Consider the following 17,713-nt stretch of genomic DNA (forward strand, 5'->3'; position numbering starts at 1 on the left):
TTGTGTTCAGACCTCGGGGACTCGCTAAAAGGATTCAGAAGTTGTTCTAGTTGAATTATTTATACAGTGAAGATTAATTGAACCAGAAGTATCTTAACCCTATGTTTGTTAAATGTTGTATACATTTTTATCCGACAACGCGACGCAAAGGTAATGTGTTTGACAGTAGGTATATGGATGTATATTTGTTCCTTCGTGGCATTAGGTATAGAGATCAAACGCGTAGGTTAATTGTTATTCTAATGGATTTGTTAATTTTAACTGTTTGAGTTTCACTAAAGGCCTGAGGACCTGACAGTAAAACCAAACGCCATTATCGTGAAAAATAGGTAAAGTGAAGATTTAATAAAGTTGTTAGTACAGTAAGCTGCAGATATACCTGACCCCTTGTTTGCAGGAGGGGGTCCGTTATCTCTGCAGCTTAGCTTACTGTTAGTACTTCTGGACAATCTACTCCTAGACGTACGAACAAATATCATAATGAACGCTTCGTGCCTGGCACATTGTCAAGCAATAATAAGACAATAAGTTAACATACGAGGGCGCAGTGCCAGAGTTCAAGACTATAGCCTGAAATTAGGTGCAATTTATAAGCTCCAATCCTTGCAGAGACTTTTACAATATGGAATGGCATTCTCCCAAATTATGTTTCTCCTCGCAAGGCGTCGCTTATCTTATCACCGACAGTATTCAAATGTACCTACCTACCTACGTAGTGCAGCGAAAGTTCACCTTTTTATGAATGGTTCCTTTTTATGGAGGTGAACGGGCAGACGAATCGCCTGATTTACCACAGATCTTTGTATTTTTTATTGAACACAGTTACCGTGTCGCCGTTTTTAATGACGAAAAAGGTCGGCCAAATTTCTCGCACAGCCAACCTGTGGAACGAATTGTCGCCCGGCCTTCAATTAAATAAATCTTCAAGAAAAGAGCGTAATGGCATCTACAAGGCCAGCATCGCGTTTGCAACCCTCTGGTGTTGCAGATCGCCACGGGCGACGGTAATTGATTACGATCAGGCAATTCGTCTGCTCTGCCTCCTTTATAAAAAAAAAATACTCGCATCAAGTTTGAGAATGTCCGACATTTACCCAAGACATAACTAACGCTAAGATGCCCTGTCTAATAATACGTCTTTGCGTGGACATTGACAGTCTATATTCACTCGTCTTTGAACTTAGTTCTCAGTGAATATAGAGTTCGACAAATTAGTGAACAAGACTCCAAGGAGTAATATAATTGTACAAGGAAGTTATTGTGAGGCAAACTTAGACATACGACTATAATATACGGTTAAGATTCAATGATAACTATTGATAACTTTCAAACTTGTATGTACATATGTAGGTATAGCGATTTATTTGTAGTACTTAGGTACAGCCGGTGTTTTCGAGACAAGTTTACTTTGTAATTATATATTATTAAAGAGTCACACGTACTAGCCACTCTCATACAATCGAAGTTCCGCTCTCGTATTGGAACGACACATGCTTACCGCTTACCTAAATTACATGAATCTTGGCATGAATATTTACATAACATATCTCGCGTGTAATTATATGCAAAGAGTAATAGGTAGGTAGAAAAATATTTTACATTTAGTAGTTTTTGGTTAGCAATTAAAAATATCAGTGCCCTATAATTATAGGTGAGCAAGTCCGAAACTATGTTACTCTATCAGGTTTGTTCCATAGTCCAATTTAAAAGCGGGTGTGTGTGTTTAAAAGTGAGGGAATTAGCAATTCCCGCCGGAGTTGCTCCCACAGCGCTTGCAGCGTTGCCATCGCTTAGCGAACAGGCGAGCTGATCGCTCAACGAATCAGTGTGAAGGAGCACACCCTAAATTGTGCGTTAAATTTTAAGGGGAGTTAGCAATTCCCGCCGCGAGGCTGCCCCCACAGCGCTTGCAGCGTTGGCATCGCTCAGCGAACAAGCGAGCTTATCGCTCAACGAACCAGTGGTATTTAAGGCTGCCTTTCCATTTGAGGCGGAGATAAGAATCAACCAATAGTATTGGTTGTAACCCAGCGAAGCGGAGAAGATACCTGATGCTATTGATTGATTCCCGCATCATCGCCTCAGGGGAAAGGCAGCTAATGTAGCATACCTAATGGTTCCTCTACACGATGGTCCATCATATTGGCCCACTATGATGGGCCAACGTGTAGAGGAGCCATTACAAAGAGTTGAGGTGGCGCTAGTCCAAAGTGCCGGTGCAATGCCGTGAAAAAAATCACACGGAAACTAGATAATACAGTAAAATTATACATTTTGCTTTTGCGTCAAATCCGGTAGTTCTGATTTTTTGCAGACTTGTTTATGATGAATAATCCAAGTTTGTGACCTCGAGCGCCGAACGCAACTTTGTCAAAAATCGAATAAACCGCAATTTTTTTTAGATTTGGGCGATTATAACCCTAAAGTACTAGTTTTTGATAGTAACTTCCTAGGGCCTTTTTAAAGTACACTAAATTTGCTACAATAAGACACTAGAATTGTCTCTGTACATCTAATATTTTCCGAGATAAAGCCTTTCAAAATGTATAATTTTTTCGAACTTGTATTCGTAGGCTAAGTGCAGTGAGTATACACTTTTGTCTCAGGCGATGCCGGTTGGCACAATTGTTTCTAAGGTTAATCAAAGCTGATTTGGCCCGGTAGCCACAAGTTCGTACCGCAAAAACAGGGTTGACAAAGTTGCGTTCGGCGCTCGAGGTCACAAACTTGGATTATTAATTGGGCCAACATCATAAACAAGTCTGCAAAAAATCAGAACTACCGGATTTGACGCAAAAGAGCCAGGTTACAAAATTCGACAAAGTTACTGGATTAAGACTATATTTGTACAAGGCATACTCAACTAAAAGGCTTGACTCGATAGAAAAAAAACGTAAAAACACGTCCTAGTATATTATATTTATTTTCAGTTGTATATCGCTACCCTGTATACCATACCAATATGAATATCATTGTAGTATAAAATAGCTTGTCATATACTGTCGAAGGATCTGACCAGCCGGATTACCGATAGGGTCCGGATTACCCGAATCTCTGCTGAAGTTTGATGTCGTGTTATTATTAAAGTTGTTGCCTCAAAGTCCCAGTACCTGATTGGCTAAACGTTTGCCTCGCCTGTGCTACGTTAGCATTAAGAATATCACGAGTTGCGTTATTTATAAGCCGGTTCCCATGCTTCCGGGAAAGCCCGAGGTAAAGAGAAACTTTTGTTCAGCTCAGTTTTGTGGTAGGTCCGTATCTATCTAGCAGAATACCTAAGGTGTACCTAAATGGTTCAGAATTAAAGTTCATGAACACTTGAAACTTAGACAAATTTATTATATAGTATAATTACATAGTGCTTTTACATATAAACTAGCAAAAAGCAGAGCTTTATAAGGGCTCGCGGAGTTTTTCTACCTATATAGTTATAATTACTAAGGTAGTTTAATAACAGGTACATCTTAAAAAAACCGGACAAGTATCTTTTTTTCCGATAACTTAGAAGTTTGAATTTTTCACAGCTTTTAGGACCTTATGCTTTAATTTCAACTCGATACATACACGCGTTCCCGAGATAAAAGGTCTTAGTAGACAGACGGACGGACGGACAACAAAGTGATCCTATAAGGGTTCCGTTTTTTTCCTTTTGAGGTACGGAACTCTAAAAAGGATATGATGTGATATAAGGGCTTCTGTCCGTCGCTACCTTCTGGTCCCGCTTAATATGAAATACGAAACCATCGACACGAGAAGAAGAAGAAGGGCTTCTGAATATAATTAATACCCCAAATTATTTTCAGACTGTTTGTATTATATTATATCAATAGGTAAGTACTTACATTAAATTCCTCGTACAAATATATTCTTGTTTCCTACATTTCAATACATGAGAGTTTATCATTACGTAATCTATTATAAGGGAACCATATCTATATCTCGATGTATCCAAAATATCTCATATTTTAATGCCGTTTAGTACAGATTTTATGTCTACCGTTCTCTCCTCTCTTTCTCTTCAATTGCTCAAAGGTTAACTGGAAGAGATCCCTGAAAGAGATACATTCGCCTTTGTACTATAAAACTTTGTGTGTTTTTTCATGTTTTATGTTTCTTTTTGTACAATAAAGTGTTTTACTACTACTACTACGAGTACTACATCTCATTAAAATGTCAAAAGGGCCCCACGTGTTGGCTTAAACTCGGCGCACGCCTTACAAATGTCCGGAGCACCTATAGGTTCTTGATGGGTAGACATGAATATGGACGTAGCGATGTGACGACACTGACGACCCCATCGCCTGCTGACAGACCAGTACAATCAGTCAACGCAGGGCAGTTTGTGGAGAGCTGTTGGGAAGAAACATTCCTACTGCTCCTGGGAAGTGAGAAGTTCTGCCACCCGATATGTATAAAAAGGGCCCTCTGCCTCTGTCTTGCTTTAGCCGGTCGTCCAGAGTGGAAAGCGACATCCATTTTGTCATTTAAAACAGTAAGGCAGTAATATCGCACTGCAATACTGCTGCCGACTGCGATATTACTGCCGACTATATTACTGCAAATGTAAATAAAAATATTAATTAAAAACTCCTGGCAGTGATATCGATTTCGACATTTGCGCGCTGCAATACTACTGCCGAGTGTGCCGACTGTATTACTACCGCAAATGCCAAAAACCCTGTCAGCGACATCGATTTTGGCATTAGAAACAGTAATATCGCCCTGCAATACTGCTGCCAACTGCAGTATTACTGCCGACTGCATTACTACCGCAAATATCAAATATCCTGGCAGCAGCGAAATGCTATACATGGAAGTATTCTGTCCGCTCAATTATGACCCAACGCAAACTACCCCGCGATAGGCGGTACTTACAAACTGCTCGATTGGCAATCTCAGTACCACCGAGATGACAGTCAGTGACAAATGGCTAAATTGATTTATAAAAACAACGTTTTTTTGTAATTAAAAATATATTCATGTGTCGTGAAGTGGTGCAGAAGTTATTTTAGTTCATACCAAGGACAGTGGAATCACTTTTCGCTTGTAGTAAACAGATAACTTCAGTAGAATTTGGAAAAAACATGACGATTTGTTTTCAATACTACCGTGCTAATCTAAAACGTAACAACTGCATACGACTTTCATAACAACATACGACTTTTTAAATTGCGAGGATAATAGGGATGGTGTTATGCTAAATGAAGTAGACTATTTTATTAACTTGTGTTTGGTTTAGGTATTTTCTATATTATTATAAATGTAGTAATAAATTCCTTCTTACAGATTTGTATTTTCCTTTTTTATTTCATGAGATGGAGCTATAAAAAAACTACCTAGTTATTTCAAATTAATAATCAAATTTGGTATTGCCATTTTACATTACTTTCCATTCAGATTCCCACAAGATGCTATTCGCAGAGAACTATGGAAAAAAGCTGTCCAATTAGAGAGACATGAAATTGAGTGGATGCCTGGCAAAGATATCTAGAATATGTTCTATTCATGAGATATAACCCGTGAGATAATCATACCCGGTCTCCTATATGTAGATACATTTTTCCTATTATGCTTTCACTGAATTAATTTAAAAAATACACACATTATCTGAAAATGTGGATCATTTGAATCCACCCTCTACTGTCACATATATGTAGGTTCTCTCTCAAGCCATTTCCGTCATTAGAAAAGAGCGGCAAACATATTAACTCACATTATAGACGGGTCTAACGCGAATTATATTCAATTACCTTGATTTACCGACGTAAATCAGTTTCGTTTCGTATAATGTGAGTTAATATGTGTTCAAAACGCGAAAGTTTAAAATATTATAAGAGCGGCAAATTTAGAAAATGTAAGCGCGCGAACGGCTGTGGTCCTATACAAAATTTTAATTTTGCACCTTTTTCTACTGACAAACTTGCTTGCCCGGCTATATACGTATAAAATATTCTGAACTGAAAGTATTTCAAATATTTTTGACCCGATTCGTGTACCCATGTAAATTTTGCAGACTGTATAGCCACTTAGCCAGTCCGATTTCTAAGATCAAGTTCGCCATACATTTACTATGGCGTACTTGATCTTAGAAAAACGGACAGACTATACCTGAACGTGACTTCGCACTGCCATGCAGATTGATAATAAAATATACAAAATACTTATTATAGCGGAATACATTTATACAACAATGATATATTTACTTATGTTGAGTTAGTATGTCATGTCATAACAACATTTTAACTAGTTATCTTTTAATCTGCATTCTTCTTCTTCTTTAATCTGCGTTCTTCACTGTATGGCATAAACCTATCCCTGTCCAAGTCATATTCTAATCAAATATGAACCGCGAACTCTCAGCGGCCAGTACGTACAGCAAGAAGGTTATTAGCGGATTAATGTCGCTGATTGGTAGTTATTGACATTATATGCATTTCATCTACACTTAGCTATGTACCATTAGTGTAATAAAGATGACTCTTATTTTGTTTACCAGCTTTGATTACAGGCTCTGTAAACGCGTCGTCTTATTTGAATGTAGGCGTAAATGTGTATGTGTGCTAATTTGGCCCGAGAATTTGAACGGTAATGTTCCTAAAGGCGGTATCCATGGTTATATATGATCGCAGCCTGGCAGCGATATCGATTTCGACATTTGCGCGCTACAGTACTGCTGCTGACTGCAATATTTCTGCCGACTACATTATTGCCTCAAATGTCAAAACCCTGGCAGCGTAATCGATTTTGGCATTTGAAACAGTAAGGAAGTAATAATATCGCGCTGCAATACTGCTGCCGACTGCGATATTACTGCCAACTGCATTGTGCATTATTGCCGCAATATCGAAAGCAGTCACGTGTGATTTTAACCGACATATGTAGTAGTAAAAACAATTATAGATTCAATAAAAAAAAACCGGCCAAGTGCGAGTCTGACTCGCGTTTCTAGGGTTCCGTACATAAGTCCGACTCACGCTTGACTGCACATTTCTAATAGGTTTTCCTGTCATCTATAGGTAAAGAACTATTTTGTGTATTTTTCAATATTTTAGACCCAGTAGTTTCGGAGATAAAAGGGGGTGAATGGTCATTTTTTGGCTGTTTTCTTAAATAACTTCGAACCTATGTATTTTAAAATTATAAAAAAAACATTTCCATCTTTAGATCACTAATTTACATATGTGTACCAAATTTCAACTTAATTGGTCCAGTAGTTTCCGAGAAAATAGGCTGTGACAGACGGACAGACAGACAGACGCACGACACGAGTGATCCTATAAGGGTTCCGTTTTTTCCTTTTGAGGTACGGAACCCTAAAAATAGTCACGTATTCACTCATAATTAATTATTATTACTAATAGAAGACTAATAGGGTATTTGACTGTATTTAAAATAAATTATTTTACACCATGCAAGAAATAAAGCACCAGAAGATTAATAAACGTAGATAGCAGTTATTTTTAGTCACATTTCTATTTTAAATCCCGTATAAAACTATAAAGAGTAGGTAATTTGATTGTGACGTCTCATGCTAGTGTTTCATGTAAATTCCTTAGTAGCAAATCGTTTTGACAGTTCGAAAAAAGTAACTCATTTGACTAGTAGTCAATTACCCAATTATACTGAGCCAAAAACCCAGCGCATTTTTAACGGAACAACCTTTAACCTTGTTACTACTAACGCCATCTGTTAGGAAAATAAATAACCAACACTAGGTCAACAGATGGCGTTAGTAGTAATACACATTATTCACCCTTTTATTTATTTTTAGGGTTCCGTACCTCAAAAGGAAAAAACGGAACCCTTATAGGATCACTCGTGCGTCTGTCTGTCTGTCTGTCTGTCTGTCTGTCCGTCTGTCACAGCCGATTTTCTCCGGAACTACTGGACCAATCAAGTTGAAATTTGGTACACATATGTAAGTTTGTGACCCGAATACGGACATGTAACGTAAACAAATGAATTTTAAACATGGGGGCCACTTTTGGGGGTAAATGAAAAAATGAAAAAAAAAAAACTTTCAAACTATATCATGTTACATATCAAATGAAAGAGCTTATTGTAAGGATTTCAAATAATTTTTTTTTATAATTTTCGAATCAACAGTTTAGAAGTTATTCATGAAAATAGGCAAAAAATGACCATTCCCCCCCCCTTATCTCCGAAACTACTAGGTCTAAAATTTTGAAAAAAATACATAAAATAGGTCTATACCTATAGATGACAGGAAAACCTATTAGAAATGTACAGTCAAGCGTGAGTCGGACTTAATTACAGTTTTTAATCCGACCCCTACGGATTTTTTAAAGAGATTTCACTCACGTTTCACATAAAAAATACATTGTTAACAGTGCCGGATTACTTAGAGTAGTAGTTTTCTTAGAGTAATTGGTGATAATTTTCTGATAAGATAATCATTTTAAATATTTAACGGTCTTACCTACTTACGAGTAATTGTAAGGTCAAATTAAAAATAATGTTTAAAAAAAATGTTAAATTGAGAGCTAGGTTAAAGTTTTTTGTACTCGTCGACTTTAATGGTTGAATTAATAAAGACTTTGTAACCAATAAGCAAAACAAGCACGTGCTTACGGCACCACGTTCAGGAGGGGCACCAAAATGCCAGGTTGAAAAAGGTGAACAAATTTTAAAATTAGGGACAGACACATCGTTTTTACCACACGATTTTTTTTAGCTGTCCAAAAGCTAATTTGCAAAAATAATGGCGCGTAATTCTTTGGGAAACAATCGGTAGCAGTAGAAGAGTCGTGATTACATGCATAGATTCGATTTCAACCCACTCTTTTGCGGTTCGGCGTTAGGTCTTATGCGAGGCCTTCTGCCTTAATTACACTTGGGCGTGGATCCAAATCCAAGCTTTCCTCTTTCGCAGCTAGGCCTACTGCCTTTCTCACACTTCGCCAATTCAATTCCAAGCTCTGCTTTCTTGCATATTTTATGCATGAAAACAACCTCGAATATCGAAGCCTAAGAAATATCGAGCCCTATGCGAAGCTAGGCTGATAGAAAACTGTCCCATCCCTTCTCTGTATGAAATCCTGGATTCGCGCCTGGTTGGGACTAAAAGTAAAATTGCGTTTGTATATCGAAAAATTTTCGCGCTCGCTTCGCTCGCGTTTTCAATAACTTTATAAGGTATGATAAAGGTGACATTCGGGTGGCGACTGCAGCAACATTACTCTGTTGCAACGTTACTGCTGCAGTACTGTCAACTTCCGTGATAAAATGATGTGACTGATTTCTATACTAAAAGTAAAAATTTACAACTGTCTATCATATTGCGTTTTTATATCGAAAAATTTCCGCGCTAGCTTCGCTCGCGTTTCTATTACTTTCTAAGCTATGATAAAGGTGACATTCGGGTGGCGACTGCAACAGCATTAGGTACTCTGTTGCAACATTACTGCTGCGGCACTGTCAATTTTCGTGATAAAATGATGTGACTGATTTCCATTCTCAGCTGTAACGCGGCAATGAACTTCTCTCAATTTACCAAAAAATCAATGTAATCTTGATGACCCGAGGGAGAGGGGGCACCTAGAAATCCTTAGGGCATCAACATATCTTAATCCGGCACTGATTGTTAAAAATTGTGTAATATGCGGAACCCTTGGAACGCGAGTCCGACTCGCACTTGGCCGGTTTTTATGTTTATAAAATGATATTTTTATGTTTGATAACACATCTAGATATGAATTTAAATGACTATGTTAAATTTCAAACCTAACAGTGCAGTAGTTTTTCCGTAAAGTGTACCACAAGAATGCATAGTTCGTCGAATAGTGATAGGGCTCGCTTCGCTCGCCCTAATAATGCTCGCTTGATATTAGTACTTATATCACAATCCTAATCTACGGTGCGCTAACTCTTGAATAGTTATACCATCATCATCACGCGCTGATAATATTCTGCTGACCAGTATAAACACAAACCTGGCGCTTATGTCAGCATAATCAGCGGACAATGACAATTTCCAGTACATTTCTGGGTCGGTAAATGATTTGGCTCTACGGGAGGAATAGCGACGTGTCCTTAAACGAGTCGCTCAAAAGTCTACATAATGGCCATGACTATTTTGTCAAGTGTGTAACGAAGAAGAAGAAGAAATTACTTACATTACGACCTAATGTCAACGTTCCAAAAATATATTGACGACCGGTCTGGCCTAGTGGGTAGTGACCCTGCCTGTGAAGCCGATGGTCCTGGGTTCGAATCCCAGTAAGGGCATTTATTTGTGTGATGACACAGATATTTGTTCCTGAGTCATGGTTGTTTTCTATGTATTTAAGTATTTATATATTATATATATCGTTGTCTGGGTACCCACAACACAAGTCTTCTTGAGCTTACTGTGGGACTTAGTCAATCTGTGTAAGAATGTCCTATAATATTTATTTATTTATTATTTATTATTTATATTTAGGTAGGTACACGACCTTATCAGTGCCTTGAAGGCGTGTACATGTGTTTTTATGGAAAACGTTGGTTTGTAAAGATGTTTGTGAACAGTTACTGGACTGTACATGTAAAACAGGCATTAGCCAAGTTTCGGTTTCTAAAGAAGGAAAAACTCGAGACGAAGTAAACCTAATGCGGAGCACTTCGGATAAAACTTGTCACCTCATTGGCTTTGAGGGAAGTTGGAGCATATTTGAGGAAAGTTGGCGCGTATTTACAAGTTGCTGGTTTTATTTTGCATGCCAAAGAGCTTGCAAAAGCTTTTTATCATTTTGCTATGTAAATGACCTTTAACAAAAAAAATATCTACTTTATTATAGGTCTGTATTTAAAATTATAGTAACCGTTAGGTCACATTTCAAGTATCACAATCAGGTAGTTTTACAAAAACAGTGCCTGCTCCGAGATCATCAAGTGCGTCGGATCCGAAATTCCGGAAGTAGGTAAGTATGTATAAGCTTGATCTGGACGTGAGTAGGTGCGTCTGTGAGCTTGGATCCGGATGTTATTACATTTAGATTCGGAGATTAACCTGGGTGGAATGCGCTGCAAAGCTTACAGCGGGCCACCATCATAGTTCTGGACCATAGCCACATAGGTTCTGGACTTCCGGAAGTTGGATCCATCAACCGGTTGTATTTAGACTCGTTGTTTAATCCGGATGTTCACGCCCTGCGTAGCTTTAAGTATGAGAGCGCCGCACAGATCCGGATCCGGTCCGGACGCTAGCCGGAACCGTCGCACGATTGCCGCTAACGTCACTTTAATTTCCATCATCGCGAATTTTTGGCCTGAAAGTAAACAAGTAGTGCTAGTAGATTAAATCCGCCATTTGTACTCTTCATGTATTGAATAGAATAGAATAGATCTTTATTGACAAACTGTGTACAGAAGATGACATTTACACAAGAACATTGTCCCAACAGTTACCCGACATGGGCGTGCAATGTTTACTTACATCTACTAATGTTCATTTATTGTGCAATAAAGTTTAAATAAATAAATAATACATTGGTGAACGTATATTATTAAGGGTTTCTATCTATGCACACAAGGCCTAGTTTCCCCTCTAAGTTAGACTAAAAGTCAGATGGCAGTCGGTGCCGTTGCCAATAAAATAATCCTCCATTCAGAAACGTAGTTTCCTCTCTAGATAAGAAGGTCAGAGGGCAGTCACTAACATAAAATCAGTGCGCCACTTCTTGGCATTAAGTTGCATAAAGAAAACCCTGGGTTCTAGATGAAGATAAGGTACCTATGCAGTTCCTCGGACCAGCACTGAAGGGTATCCAATTGTAAGCGTTTCCAGGCTTGGTCGTCTCCAAGAACCTATCAGGTTTGAAGACTAGGGGATCCTCGAAGACGGCAGGGTTGCGCTGCAGGTGGAAGATGTTCAGGACCACAGAAGTGCCCTTGCTTAGGTGGAATCCCATTACATCTGAAATATCGTGATGTTAAGATTATTAACTACATGAAGAAAAAAAGTTAACGCAGAAGACGCTGGTTCGATTGTAACGCTGTTATTTCAGTTAAAAATTAAAAGGGTAAAAAAATTGAGTAACTGGAGATTTGTGGCAAAAAAACGCATTTAATTAATTTGCAAGACCGAAGTGATCCCATAAGTGTTCCGTGAACAAAGTTTTGTACGGAACACTAAAAACAACTAATCAGTGTCTTGGCCTTTGGTCATAACAAAACAAAGGCAAATACAGAGAATGTTTTATAAAATTTTTAAACTCACCTACGTCTTGTGTGATTAACCTTTGTATGAAAGGTACAGAGGGGTACAGTCGTAGCGCCTCCTTGATAACGCATTCTAAGTACTTCATCTGTTGCAGGTCTCTGGAATTAAATCAAAGACGTTAGCTTGCAAAGTTGATATCTTTGTAACTCTCCTCTCATTGACTCTCCATACTAACTTCGCAGGAGAGCCCAACCACTAAATTTCTTCAAGTGAAGTCCACATGCCACTGACAATCCTTGAAAGTAGCTAAAGATTAATTCCCAAACAGTGGGTCCATGAACTAGGCCACCAGCCAGTAAAATTGACAAAAATCTGGCAAGTGGTTTCTTATCACTTAAAGTTAAGAACCCAAAGATGTTCTTGACTAAGGTATTGAAGAAACTACAGAAGATAACCCTTACGTGTAAGTAGGTTCTCTGGTCAAATCATCACCGAAGATAGACTTTTGCTCCTCTAACACTTTCTTCTGCACTTGTTCATCTTTAGCGAGACAGTACAAAGAAAACACGATACCAGAGGCTGTAGTGTCGTGACCCTAAAACAAAATATAGATTATTACGAGTCTATGTAAAATTTTGTCTCTTTTTGACAACCAGAAATTTTTAAATGATGGAAAGAGACAAGCGGTTCTCCATAGCATCGCGCATGTTAGATTTGACGTTTATGGATATGTCGTAGTCAGATCGTATAATCCGCCGTATTACATTACGGCTAGCCGTTATCAAAAACAGGGGCGTTTTGAAATGCGGCGGTTCGACGATTAGCCGGATTGTCATTGCGATACGTTCTTCAATAAGGCGGCCAACGTTTAGCCGCATCGTACTACTATTTTAGATTGTAGAGTGACCAGTTCTTTCGGTCGCCTACGTAACCGGAGTTTGACAATGTTTGCAATTTAATTTATTTTTACCATGGTCCCACCGCACTACATGTGTTTATTTTCCAAAACATTTCCTTCGCAACTTAAATAGACGGAGCCCCGCAAGCGGGGCTCCTATTTCTGGGCGGTTTGCCCTTCGGGCATCTGAAGCTACCTAACGAACCTAACCTACTTACCTACCTACGCTTTTTTCCCCAAAGTGTAATGTTTTCACGGACGTCTCACTAAATTAATAGGTAGGTAGGTTAGGTTCGTTAGGTAGCTTCAGATGCCCGAAGGGCAAACCGCTCAGAAATAGGAGCCCCGCGAAGCGGGGCTCCGTCTAGTTAAGTTGCGAAAGAAATGTTTTTTGAAAAGAAACAGTCCGACGAACTCCAGATTTGATGGACACCCCAGCGTTTGTCAGGCAGCGCCACGGGTGTTAAAATGGGAACTAAAAACTGTCAAAGCGGCGGCTAATGACTCGCTGTATTACATTACGGCTAGCCGTGTTGAAGAACGTATGGCGGCGAATACATTCCGGCGGATTCTCATTCAGCCGCATTCAATCCGGCTAATCGTTAAACCGCCGCATTTCAAAACGCCCCTGTTTTTGAAAACGGCTAGCCGTAATGTAATACGGCGGATTATACGATCCGACTGCGACAGATACATCAGTAGGTCGAAGCATCTAAGCGGGTGAGGTGTCTAGATATATACGCTTCCCCGTTGAAAACTAAAATTGTGCCTTGACAATTATTTAGGAGTCGCTGCTGATTTAACAAACACGCTGGACCCGGTGTTTAGTACAATGTATGTGTCAGTAAATAATTATTCCTTAAGTACAGTCACGGAATCTGACGGTTCGTTACTTTTGAACCATGAATGGCATTAACATTACATAGAATCGAAAAGTGACAGACCTTCAAATTCCGTGACTGTACATAGTTAATTTCCCGTGTAAATTGTAGCGCCCTGTGACCTTACACAGGTTTAAAATAAGTGCACTTGCCTCGAACATGAAGGTGTCGACCTCCTCCCGGACGCTCTCGTCGCTGATTGGCTTGCCATCTACTTCCGCCAGCAGCAGCAGGTCCAAAAAGGCATGTTTGTTCTTCAAACCTGCGAAACACATGCGATATTTTACACATGCATGTGTATGTAGCTCGTTTTTAATAGAAGGTCTTGTTTGTTTATAATATATGGTTTCTAGCAATATTTGGTGGTAATGACTTAAAAGTTGTCATCTTCAAATATTCAGCTCTCCTTGGGACGAGTCGAGCTTTTGGTATCGATATATGATGGCTAGAACCTTATTTTGCATTTTATTGGTAAGCCTTTAGAATTACCAATGTCTTCATTATTCTCTATCGTCACTTTCTCGTTCTCTAGCTGCTTTCTCCTGGTCTCAATGACTTTCCTCGTGCGTCCGTGTAAGATCTCCAGGGCTTCATTCTGAGTCTTCTTGTATGGAGACAAGTTGAAGAGGAAGTCGTTCCCGAGCAGCACGTGACGCATGCGCAGGGAGACTATCTCGCTTAACCTGAAAAAAGTAAGAATACTATTAGTGATATCAGTATCTCATACATCTACTGGTGAACATATACCTATACCTACCGACATAATATTGATACTGTACAGACGCTATAGATTGAAAAGAACTTACGTTTCGATAGCCTTGACATATTTCGACTCACTATCCTTTAGAGCGTTGAAGGAGACTCCCATGATAGATTCTGAAATGTGAAATTTTGGAGTAGAAATGGATATAGAAATATTTGTATTCGTAAGCACAAAATGAGGCAATTTACATATAATGCCATAAAATTCATAAACGCAAGAAAAAACCAGAAATATTAAAGTGCCACGAAACGGCCTTATCTTAGTATGTTGCTGGAATGCAAGGTATCAAACAACTCTGATCGTGCTCAAGTCTTCACAAGGCTTGGAACTGGGTTGAACTATATAGGAAAGTACTTACAGGTTTACTTGGGTTTCATTCCAAAGTTTTCTTGAGAACGCAAACGTTTTAAAAGCAAAGAAATGTCTTTAGATTTTGAATCTGGGAACTCCTGCTTCGTGGGCCCCTAAGGCCCTGATCCTTCACTAACGACTAGGATAATATGATTGAACAGTAACTTGGTCTTGATGATCATAAAGGTATCTTCACCTGTGACATTATCCAAGGCAGCTAACGCTATGATCGGGAACAAATCAAACGGTGTCCCATCAGCTCGCTGCTGCAGCTTGTCCATCAGAACCTTGGACGTCTTGACGAAGACAGGCAGGAAGCTGGCCAGGATGTTGAAGTGGAAGGCTGGCGTCAGGAACTTGCGGTGGGACTTCCATCGGTGCCCTGAAACCATGAACTCAATAATCATGTTTCCGCAAAGGATTCCATAAGTTCAGTTTGAGGGACATTACAGAAAAGTGTTGGGTAGGTACGTGACGCTATTTTTTACGCTTCTGATAAAGCTGGTATTTGGTATGATAACATTTAAAAACTCAGCTTTAAACTCAGCGGTAAATATATAATCAGTTCAGAGGGGCATTAATAAGGTAGCTGCTACACGCGTTACATCCCCGACAAAGTAGACCTTTTGTGGAATACCCCTTAAGAATGCCCCCCGATCTCAATATTGGATGCGGGATCCTCATGCCGCGCTGCTCCAATGTGCGAGCGAGACATCGCTATATACGTGCACAGCGCTGTCTCGTGTCAGCGTGACAATCGTGTATGACTCACCAGTTGCCGTGAGCAGGCCCTGACCCAACCAGGGATGAAGGAATTTATACGATTGGCCTTTTGTGATGGTCTCCGTACTGGATATGATGTGCTGAAAAATTAAATGTAGAAATAAATTCCAATTAAATTATGATAATATATTTATTACAAATATAGCTCAGTGTCAAGGCAAGATAAATCTGAGTCACACGTGTCTTGCCTTGGTACTTGACGGTTTGACAAATGCACCCGGAACGCGGGGCAAAATTGGCCACAAACTTGGATAGAAAACTCATTACTCCTTTCGATGTAAACGGGTCAAACATCAAAATAAATAAATAACGTAGGTACATGCATGCATTCATATTTTTTATATTTTTAGAGCCTGCCCTTTGCCCTGTAGATATTTTAATAAGATAACAAATAACACTTACTTACTGTATCTATTGCGTATGAATAAAATACGAGTACGTCACATCGACTTTGGGATGTGTATAACTTTTGTCGTATCATTTGTTTATAAATACACTAGCGACCCGCCCCGACTTCGCACGGGTTAACAAATTATACACCTTAACCTTCCTCAAGAATCACTCTATTGATAGGTGAAAACCGCGTGAAAATCCGTTCAGTAGTTTTTGAGTTTATCGCGAACAAACACACATACAGACAGACGCGGCGGGGGACTTTGTTTTATAAGGTGTAGTGATATATATATAATAGGTATTAGGTACCTCGACATATTTAGGGTGTGAGAAGATGACGTATCTCTCATCCAGGATCTGGCAGAAGGCTGCATCATTGTAAGCTTTCGCAAATTCTGCGAACACTCTGATTAGACCTGTAATGTTTTAGGCAAGTATATCATCTGATATTATTATACAGAAGAATAAGGCTGTTGAAAATAAGTAGGAGGATTTGTTGTTATGTTATAAGCCATAGAAAACATACACTTTATACAAAATGCAACTGATTACTACATAATTACTAAACAGTCATTCCTTTTTGAAAGTCGGTTAGAAATGAATCATAATTATTTGGACAGCAGTGGTAGGAAGCAATTATTGGTAGAAGACCACTCTTTCTTTAATAATTTGCGTATAAACATAAACAAAATAAAAAGTTCCGGCGAAAAACGATAAGTTGGCCCAATGGTATACCTACTGATAAAGAATGCCATTTTGTACATTAGGTATACATATTTTATTATTATTTTTGTTTCGTGTTAATAATTAAAAATAAAGTTAATAATTTAAATACGTCATTTTATCCCAATTTTTATGGTCAATCTTTAATGTCGCTATTGAGAAAATAGTTTATAGGAGTATTTAATTCTTTTGAGCAAAGATTACAAATAAAAAAAAAAGTTTATGTTTTTTGCGTAGACTCTTCAAATAGGAAAGCAGATCTTACCTGCGGAATCCAAATTGACAAGCCGATGTCCATAGCCCACAACAGGCATGAGGGCCGGCCCCTCCAGCTTACTCTTTCTCTTCTCTCGAAGCACATTCAACCATGTCACCAACACATATGTCACTAATACACCCAGTAGAATTAACAATAGCATTGTCTAGCACTGAATCTGAATATTTCTTTAGTAACACTGTTGACCGTTGATAGACTCCATGTCGTTGTAATAAGGATCACTGTTGGTCAAATTACCGAGATTATAAGAGTAGCGTAAAACCACCCAATTATAGTCCAATACCTACTACAACTATGGTCCACAGCTAAGGTCAATATACGTAAGTGTAGCTGCGGAGTAAGGGCCACCCCATACTAGCGTCTTTTGAGCGCCGGTGTCTAGTCAGCGCTGTGGGAAATAGCGTCGCTGCGCAGTTGCACCAACGTTGCTTCGAGCAGCATCAGCCATGGAGTTGACTAGACGCCGACGCTCGGGAGACGC

General features: G+C 39.1%; 1 protein-coding gene across 1 annotated transcript; it reads right to left on the bottom strand.

The window, feature by feature from the left end:
- Window positions 1-11,096: 11,096 nt before the first annotated feature.
- LOC134806342 (cytochrome P450 4C1-like) lies at window positions 11,097-17,483 on the bottom strand. The gene is made up of 11 exons (XM_063779550.1): window positions 17,221-17,483; window positions 16,542-16,648; window positions 15,829-15,919; window positions 15,253-15,438; window positions 14,749-14,818; window positions 14,432-14,625; window positions 14,095-14,204; window positions 12,625-12,758; window positions 12,221-12,321; window positions 11,735-11,917; window positions 11,097-11,270 (listed from the first exon to the last, which is right to left on the bottom strand). The coding sequence occupies exons 1-11, from the start codon at window positions 17,372-17,374 to the stop codon at window positions 11,119-11,121; spliced, it is 1,482 nt and encodes a 493-aa protein (XP_063635620.1). The 5' UTR covers window positions 17,375-17,483; the 3' UTR covers window positions 11,097-11,118.
- Window positions 17,484-17,713: the final 230 nt, after the last annotated feature.

Source organism: Cydia splendana, chromosome 3 (assembly GCF_910591565.1).
Source record: "Cydia splendana chromosome 3, ilCydSple1.2, whole genome shotgun sequence".
Lineage (NCBI taxonomy): Eukaryota > Metazoa > Arthropoda > Insecta > Lepidoptera > Tortricidae > Cydia > Cydia splendana.